The 10,435-nt window shown below is 31.3% G+C and overlaps 1 protein-coding gene across 1 annotated transcript in view; it reads left to right on the top strand.

Moving 5' to 3' along the window:
• The window catches only part of LOC106466222 (locomotion-related protein Hikaru genki-like), a 54,315-nt gene that overhangs the window by 17,168 nt on the left and 26,712 nt on the right, over window positions 1-10,435 (top strand). The window contains exons 4-5 of the mRNA XM_013926471.1: window positions 3,303-3,461; window positions 6,553-6,684. Of these exons, the coding sequence (XP_013781925.1) occupies window positions 3,303-3,461; window positions 6,553-6,684 (291 nt within the window). The remainder of the gene's footprint in view (window positions 1-3,302; window positions 3,462-6,552; window positions 6,685-10,435) is intronic.

Here is a 10,435-nt window from a genome sequence, read left to right on the forward strand (position 1 = left end):
GAGATGGAGAACAGGACGGAAGAAGATACATCCCGTAAAATTAAGATACTTTGTTGAGTTTTAATTTTGTGTTTGTAAATTCTGTACATTTAATTAAGTTATTGTTAATTGTTTATTGGTTTAATGTAAGTGGCTATTGTTCGGGACGAACAATACTAAGGAAGGGGCAGTATTATGACAGTGGCAGTCACGTGACGCTAGTAACACATCATGAGCTTCTAGAAAATTCATGTCCCTTCATGAAGCCTCGATTGTTTACTAGATGTGCAGTATTCTTGTATATAAGACCGCCAAGAAGTGACGGCAACATTGTAATTGAATTGCAGACAGAGATAGAGACGGACAATTGAGTCAAGCACGTGAGTCGTTCGTTGTGAATTATAGTGTTTGTTTAAGTTATAGCGTGACTGTGGAAATTAAGTGTATTGCAAAGTTGTATTGAGAAAGAATAAACTAGTTTTATTTAAGAAAGGACTTGTGTCGCTAAAGTTTCATCGGAACAAAATTATACAGGAAATTAACTAACAGCCAGAGATATAACAGTATTTTAGGTTGTATCTACAGAAATACCGAAGACAAATCAATAGGCATTATAATGTCATTGTATAGGTCATTGGTTAGGCCACATTTGGAGCATTGTGTTCAGTCTTGGGATCATTACCTCAGAAAGGGCATTGAATTGTTGGAAAGGGTTCAGAGGAGGTTTACTATGATGATACCTGGGATGGAAAGGTTACCATGCAAGGATAAGTTAAGATCTCTAAACTTGTTTTCTCTTGAAAAAAGAAGATTTAGAGGGGATCCGATTGAGGTGTGTAAGATTCGTAATGGAATTGATAATATTGAATCTTAATTTTTTTTCATATTTAATGGTGAGAATGGTAAGACTAGGGGACACAAGTATAAATTTTGGCAAGAAAGAAGTTATATTCAGCTAAAATAGCTTTATATTTCTAACAGGGTAACTAGCCTTTGTAATGGATTGCTTTCAGATGCAGTTAATTTAAGAGAAAGCTTCATAAACATTTGAATGATGAGGGCTGGCTTTGAGGTGTTTTTTTTCTTCCTTTTCTGAAGAATTTAGCTTAATCTAGTAGCTAAAACAGCCTAGGTAAACCAAAATGTTGTTCTTTAATATTATGTTAGGTTAAATCAACAAACAATTTTGCATTACACATGTGTTTTATATAAGTTAGTTATAAAAAGTATTGGTTCAGCATGTTCTGACCCAGAAATCTCTTGAATTAAATATGTTTTTTCAGTAGAGAGATTTTATTAATTTAAACCATAACCAGCTTTTTTGTTGCAGTAATTAATTAAATCAAAGTATTTAATTTTGCAATGAAAGTTGAGTTGTTTATTACTTCTTTTGTGTTGTGTGTGCGTGTTTGTTCCAGCTAAGTGTACAAAATGCTTGCAAGAAACTGAATGAAGCCTGATTAATTAACAAACATTGAAAAGGTGGATAAATATGACTTTAAATTTAAACTAAATATTACATAATCTGTTATTCTGATTAATACTGGTTTATTAATTATATCATGAATTTATGGAGAGATATTTTCATATAATACTATATGTGAGCTGCATTATCTTTTACAATTTTAACATAATTTGTGATATATTTTTTTTCTATATCAGGTAACAATGTATGGCTTCATTCCATTAGTATTTTGCTGGTGACATGTATTAGGTCAAAACTTATTTTCCCACATTGATTTATAATAACCTCTTTTTTTATGAAAAGTACAGTATTTGTGGAAGGGACAGTGTTAAAAGCTTTTAGTATCTGAAAAATGATATTTTTAAGTTAGTTTCTCATTAAGGAACTGTTTTTTGGTTCTTCAATTTTTCACAATAATAAAAGCTCTTAACATTTGGTCTATAGATACTTTGAATTATTGAAGTAATATATTAGAAAGTATCAAAGGTAAATGATTATTATATTTTAAAATATACAAGGAATTCAAAAATGGTGTAGATCTAGAGCCAGCACACTTATTGTTTAAATTTAATATTTCTACCTTTAGTATATTCCTTACAGAATATTGCTATAGAACACATTTAAATGTCAGGACAAAAATTTCTGCTTTTAAACCCCACAATTGTATGATATTTCATTGCTGAAGTTATTTTCTAAAATATTGTACTTTAATAATTCTAAAATAGAGATGTACAAGTTTTAAAAAGTTTTTAACTTGAAGCTATATGAAACATTTCAGTGAGTTCAGAGTAAAGAATATAATGATAGTTTAGTTGTATATTCTTGAATACTGTAGACCAAAGTATTTAAATATTTTTTACAAAGCTGACATGCATTTCACTGCTAACTTTCTGAGTAAAGCAAAACATTTATGGTTTTCACTTTATGACTTAACCTAAAATACCAAAGAATTTTGTTAATTTGCTGTACAGTTTTTGTTTTAGTCTTATAGGACACAATAGTATATATTAAGCCAGGCTAAACTGTGAGTGACGATTCTGAATTCAGAAGCTACTTCCAAGACTGTGCTATAACAACAATACATCATCTCTAATTAATGTACACTTAAATTCCATAAATTTTGATAACTTTTAGAGTGAAAATAACCAGGTTTTGCTTCGTTGCTAAGTCCTCGAATTAACCCAATGACTTATTACTGTTTAAGTCTTCTTAACTAGATTGATATTTATTTAGAATTTGTTACCCCTGTAATATAAGCTAACTTGTGAAATTGTTTTTTTAGGATATCAGTCAATATAATGTGGTATATTACACTATTACGGCTAACTGTCATAAAACAATTCAGTTATTCTAAGTAGGAATATGAAAATAAGCAAAACAATAATACAGCTGCTCTTCCAATGTAAGTCTTTTCAGATAATAAATAATCTTGATTATTATCATTCAATATTTCTTCACAGTTAGGTTGATGCCGAAACAGTTTCTGCACAAATGTGTTTGTACCTGTGGCTTATAAGAAAGGTGAAATGAAAATACACTGTCCTGATCAGCCTACTGAGCTTCTTGTGATTACTTCACCTAACATTCTTGTACTATACATCAACATGGTATTAGAATAAAGTCAGTTTTGTGATCTTTCTGAACACCACATTCGTTTTACCATATAACTACAAGCACTTTTATTTACTTGTAATATATACACATGTTTTTAGAAAAGCCATGCTAAAGTATATATGACATTCAATGTAAAGAAATATATATTTCTCATATTACAATAATAAAAATAAAATATTTTTCATGAACACAAATATTTGCCTTTTCTTGAGTTGGATTTTCATTCATTTGTTTAATTTTTTAGCTTGGGATGATGTTTTTATAGACTTCAGTGAAGAAGGAGTGATTTCTGAAGGTGGAATTATTGTATTTCCTCCTGATAAAAAACTATACCTTAACTGTCATACTGTTGACGAACAAATCTACAAGAATGCAGAGTTTGAAACTAATGTCCAGGGTGTTTGTAAGTAGCTTAATTTTACACAAAATTGCTTCTTCTATTAAAAACAAATTGGTTTTTATTGTGAATATATTTATGGAGCTTAACTAGGCAAAAGGCTGCATTTTTTTTCTCACTCATATATGAATTTTTCTAACAGAAATTTCTGATGTCATGTTTTGTACATGTATTATTTTATATGTTAGTGTTTCTTTGTTGTTGTTTTTCTTTAACTACAACATATAAATTCTGAGATAAGGCACCAATTTTTTACTAGCTAAGATTTGTTGATGTTTTATTACACAACACTCCAGTTTAGTCTGCTTGACTAGTTTGGAGAAACAAACCCTTTTCACCACCTGTGGTCTTGAATGAAGTAAAAGGAACTGATGAAATTTTACATGAGTTTAAAACAGTAAATTTGTTTATTTAAGTTGTGTACTTAAGGAATAATTTTGCATATGAAAATGTATTAATAATAATTATAAGCAATTGGTAGATGAAATGTAGAAAGAAACCTTTTGGCAGATTTTATTTTGTTGATATTTAATGTTTCAATTGTTAATACACTAAAGTTGTAAGGTATCAAATAATGAATTAGTATTAGGGTACAAAACATTAGAGATTTATTAAATACAATACAAGCTTTACAAAATTAAATACTAATAAATAAGTGCCTGGTTAGAACAGTGTTAATAAATATTTGAAACTCCAAGTCAAACTCAAATACAAGAAATATAAATATAGTATTGTTGTTAATAATATCCCACACAAAATAACAGTAAGAGAAATAATAATAATAATGAATAAAGAAAAAAATTAGAAGTATAAAAACCTAATTCATAAAATTATTCACAATAACAGTATCAGATACTTCTCAAATAAGGAACAAGTGAATATTTTGCTATGATATATTTTAATAAATTAAATATCTTATAGGTTTCACAGCTTAACTTCTCATGACAGTCTAATTTCAAATCTTAAGGTTTTATTTCCTTGACAGACAATGAGATTACATATATGGCTAACTACTTAACATTTGTTGTACATACTTGAGTATAAATGTAGTATTCATACATCACTGCTAGGGAGCCTTGTGTTGGTGTCTTGATATAAAAATCTCTTGTTAATATTTAACATACACTAAGAAATAGGTAAGCTAGTGTACAAAATAAATAAAAATAAAGCTGAAACAACAGGACAAAAAATACATAAATGGTAAAAACATTATAACTAAAAAGAAAAAAGAAATTCTACCTCACAAATTCATATAACTTAGGAAATCTTTGCAGTCTTCACAAATGAACTGTTCTATAGTTAAGTTGATTCTAGATCAACCTTTGTTTACCAGTTGAGTCATTTAGCTATTTTTTTTATTTAAAAATGAATCATAGATAAGAAAATGATTATAATTAATTAGAACTAGTCTTTTTTCCTAAACCTTATTATACTGAAGTGGTTCAGAGAACAGCTATATTAAAAACCTAGAACTACAGTAAATGAAGACTTGATCTAACTGTATTTAAAGTAATGTTGAGTTGTACTTTCTGCAATGCGTCTAACTCAGAATAGTGTATAATAGGATTTCAACTGCACACTTTGCATGTTGCCTTTCTGTATCAGAGCTCATCAGAATGACACTGTTACAACACACAGATCTTCAGTTGAATAGACAAAGAAATTAAAGATTTGTATTACCTTAGCTGGCCAAGCAAACTTATTGCTCATCTATAAAATTCCTATATCCATTCTAAGTCCATTTATTGCAATATGTTGTTTTCCTACTTTTTATCAGCAATCCATAACCCTTCTGGACAGTGTGTAGTGTTGATTCTTTCTGTAACAATTCTATAAACCCTCAGTTGTAAATCCAAAATAATGTTACAAATAGTCTTTAATCCTTCTATAGCTCTTCAGTAGATATAATATAGTACTTCTATAAGTATTTGTTACCTTTTATGTGTTTCAGTCTTAAATCTGTAATATTGCAGAGCTTTTATCATTGTATAGTATGGCTGACATATTATTACATTCTTCTTTACTTTCATTTATAAATGTATTTTAAGAATGTAATTTTATGACAGAATGTATAAGCTAAACATCTCAGAAACTATAATTAATCAACAACATTGCAGGAGGATCAGTATTTAAATCCATCATTAGAAAGGACAGTAGCTATTACATAGAGTTACAATTGTACTATAACAATAGTCAGTGAGAACTAACAGGCTAAAATGCTGTCATATAATAAACATGAAAAATATTATGATATTAGGCATCTTTATCCTATGTGTGTACTTGTGTTTAAGGTTTTCATAAGTACAATTAAAAGTATCCTATTCCTTATCCATTCAGCAAAAAATTGTTTTTTTTTAAGTTTTGTTTTTCATATAGGTGAATATCTTCAACCTATGCATAAGTTAAATAATTACTAGTGCTGCAACACTGAACTAAGAATAAGTTCAGCACTAAACACAAGTTCAGTATTTACAATTGCCACAGCACTGAACTAAGCATAAGTTCAATGCTTACTATTGTTGCAGCACTGAACTAAGCATAAGTTCAATACTTGCTATTGCAACAATACTGAACTAAGCATAAGTTCAATGCTTACTATCACAACAGCACTGAACTAATAATAAGTTCAATAATTACTAGTAGTCTAGCACTAAACTAATCACAGGTTTTACTGCTGTAGTGCTGAACTGTTCATGGAACCTATCAAATATCAGAGAATATTTAGTACGAAATAATTGAAACTTTGAATATTTCATGTTTTATTAAGTTGCCATTTTTAGTTCATTTGGATTTAATTTTAATTTGGCTCTTGTACTGTTTTTTTTGCATACCAGTTTACTTAAAATTGTATAATATAATGGTATTAATCTTCTTAAAGAAAAAAAATAAGATGGCTTAACTAATAAATTATAATTATTTAGGATAACATTAATCTATTATGCCAAGAGTATTAAATTTTCTTTTTCTGCTGATGATGTTATCACAATAGGTTTTAAAGAGATCTTAGTTTCAGATGTTTCTCTTAATATATTCTCAGCAGCCAGATGGTGTAAATATGTTGTATTAATAATTCTCTCTCTATATATCTTTTGTATAGCATCATCTGTCTGTTGGAGATTTTCATGTAAATATATCTACATAAAATTATACACCAGTGAGAAATATTCCGGGAATTATACGTGTGGAATTCCAGGAGGAAAGTCTGTCTCAGTACAGATCTCAATTCGAAGTATTGACTTTGGTTTAGTTTTCTATTTTACTTTGATTATTGAAAATAGATATAGTATTTGATGTACAGTATAAGTTAAGTTGTTAGCAGTAAGCTTGTATTCCTTCTTTTAACCAATATGTATATCTTATAAAGAGATATGCTGCTAAACTATTTATTTTAAATTAGTAAGTGGAATAGGGAACTCATGAATCATAAATCATCTATGTAGTATAACATTTATTTGCTTACTCTCTGTTTGTGGTGAGAAATTGTACAAACTACTGACAAGCCTTTTCAAAAGAGATAAATAGTGGTGGAGCTGATGGGCTGTAGCCCCCTCACCACACATATACACACTTTTCATGGCACAAAAATATATATAATCCTATATGAAAATAAAAGTGAAGGATTGGTCAGGGAACATAGCAGTAGTTAGAATTGCAATTGACTAAGTGATGTCCTATGTTAACAACATAAGTAGCAGTTAATTTTATAAGTTTGCATGAATACTGATAATTTTTTATTTTAATTCTTAATTTCTTTTTGGCTTGCATTTGTTAATATGTTAATATGCTGCAGCACTGAACTAAGAATAAGTTCAGTATTTAAAATTGCCACAGCACTGAACTAAGCATATTTCTTTGTACAGTGCCATTAGCAACAGTTTTTATAAATGTATTTTAGGGAGATTTATTAGTACTTGTATAATGCATGAAAAATGAAAAAGTGTTTCTAAATTTAATTTATGTCGTACATTTTAACTAATCTGATTGTCTTGTAAATTCGCTTTATATCTTCGCACATGTATATAATACACACACACACATGCAACACTATTTTAAATGTGCAAATTTGCAATTCACATGACAACCACAGTCGATACAAGGTCAAGGTAATCAATGTGTATCAGAACTACATTTTGACATTGGTGTTTGAAAGTACTGTGATACCACTGAAACTTGGTCATTTTTAGGAAGTGTATATTACAGCCTTTTCCTTCACAAAATATTCATACACTCAGATCAGGGATTTATAATTTCCAAGATGAGAATACTCCTTGTTCTAAATGGAATTAGAAAACAAAGGAATATGGATGGACTTGGGGCAGCAGGACCATTCAGAAAGAAGCCTTCAACATGTACCCCAGCCATGGTAAGTATAGTGCAGTGTCTTGTAACAAGTGAAAATCCATGAACACAAAAGTCAGTGGTAAAATTCATCCATGTGTCCAAAGCAACTGTAAGCAATCAAGAAGAATCTCTGTCTGGAAAAGCAACACATGTCATGGGTACACATATTACTTCCATAATATATAATTACAACCATTTGCATACCTAAAGCAGCTAGAGAATGACACAAGTATTCATGCTATTTCATATGAAGAAATAGCACTCAAGTCACTAGATACAGTCCCTGCAGATGTCTGTGCAATCAAACTGTTAAAACAGGTAATAGCTTGGAAACTATCATCTTTGTGCATGAGACTGAATATGGAAACCTGCTGGGAGGAGAGGTTTGCTTTGACCATGACAGCTTTGTGAGCATTTTGCAATGAAAACTATACTGCAGGGCTATTGTCAAAATGCATGATTGTCAGACAAAGTATGACCAATGTGGTGACATGGACAGTAGTAACATTGAAAGGCTAAAATATTTATAATAAAATGACAATCAATTACAAGGCACAAAAATCATAATAACTATGTAACATACTTCATGGTTAATTGGCACTGAAAATTTTGAAATATGTCATAGTTATAGATAAAAAATAATGGATTTCAAAAGTACATGCACTGGTGTGAAAGACTATTTCCAAAGTTTTCATCTGGCAACAACTTCATGGATGAGAAGCACAACCCAAGAATTATTCAGCTTCTGACCCTGTCTTACCTCTGAACTTTTAACTTCAACTCTTAGAAAGCATGAACTACTGAGGGTCACTATGGTGATTTACATTCTGGAGATGCTGAGGCCTAGTGGAGAGGTACCAAGATTATTGATGGTTAGTGGATTTGAACCTCATTATATATCATTGTCACCTGTGATTAAGAAGAGGGTGAAGTCCACTAGCTTTAGATGTCTGTTACCAGGAGAAACTGTATGTACTGGATGAAGAAGATGATATGACTTGATCCTTCATGAGAAGAGAATTATACCTTGAACCACTAAGGATTGAGTGAGACCCAACACCAAGCAGAGTTAGTAGATGAGTTTTCTACAGCAACAAGCTAACCTTATGAATAAGGATAGGGTCCATATGATCTTGGCACCAACACCAGCCATTGTCCCTGACTTCTTTGGTGTCTCAGATATAAGACAGCTGAGATGCCACTGGTAGCATGGTGAAGCAGATAACAAATGATCAAAAGTACAATGAAAAAACTTTCACCACTCTCTACATTTTAAAGAAATTAACTTTCCTGGAATAAATGGACTAAAAACCAGGTGATACAATTACTGTTGCTATATATGAATGGCCTAGAGTTTGATTCAATTGATAATTTTGAAGAGGAGTGCCTTAGTTGCAAGAACATTGTTGTGTTAATGATTTGACCCAGCTTTGTTAGAGAATTGAGCAATTTCTTGGGCCAAGTTCAAAGCTCAAAAGAGAGAGACCCAAAAGACCTGCATATCCTCCTATGGTTGTTTTCATGGCAACCAGAAAGAAACCTATGATTAAAAGCAGCAGTGACTCCACCTCAACTAGATTAACCTTTTCAAATGTCTACATTGTGTAAAGCTTATTGTTGAACCAAAGTTCCACTGCCACAAGCACCTTTCAATGTTTGAGCACAGCTGCATTGGATACCAGTGAGTGGTCAGAACTTTCTCTGGCCCCTATGATAATTTTGCCACAGCAGCAACAAATACCTCTCCCTCCAGTAGTGATGTGGAAAGGAAGGACAGAATGTCTTTCAGTTGTGGATTGTTGGTGCATATCAAACAAACTAACCAATATCTTGTTCACAAGATGGGAGAAAAGTACAGTTCTGCCTAATAGCAAATATAGGAGAGATGAAGCAAAGTATGTCTGCTAAAGCTCTACTAAACTAATAGTCCATGGGTCAGTTTGACCACTAGAGGTGCAGAAGTCACTTTGTGTCAAAAATGGTCTACCCAGCTTTAATATACATGGCTGAATGGGATTCGGTATGTGTCAGTTAAAGTTAACTGAAGTGAGATTGAGTTTTTGATTGGCACAGGGCTGACAGAATGCTGGTTGACCTTGTAATAGTGTTGGCACTTTAAGCAGAACCACCACTTCAGCCTGTTAAAAAACACTTCATTCTAGCTAATAATGACAAACTAGATGTGAATGGAGAAGCAAATCTGTAACTTTGTCTTCATTCTTTCACTCAAAGAATGAATATCTATGATGTTGGAAATTGTCACACAGTTTTGTTTATGCAACAAGTGAACTGCAGTTATTTAGAAACACCATCCAGTACAATCAAATGTAAAGCAATATTCTATGGTAAATACACCAGGGATGTGGTGTAATGAGCTATAATCTCCTGCTGTGATAGAACCAGTGCATGAAACTTAGTTTATTGTTCAGAAAGTAAACTAGACTTGCTTGAACAGTTGTGTGTTGAAATAATGGCAGAGATCCAGTGCTGATTTGTAATTATGAAAATTTGGCTGTTAAACTTTCAGCTGGAATGGTCATTGGTATGGTGAATTAAGTGCAAGTACCTGGTACCTACTGTACAACTGGGTTTGTTTCATTCTCATTATATTCATCATCATCATCATCATCATCATCATC

The sequence above is a fragment of the Limulus polyphemus genome, unplaced genomic scaffold, assembly GCF_000517525.1.
Source record: "Limulus polyphemus unplaced genomic scaffold, Limulus_polyphemus-2.1.2 Scaffold2192, whole genome shotgun sequence".
NCBI classification, from domain to species: Eukaryota; Metazoa; Arthropoda; class Merostomata; order Xiphosura; family Limulidae; genus Limulus; species Limulus polyphemus.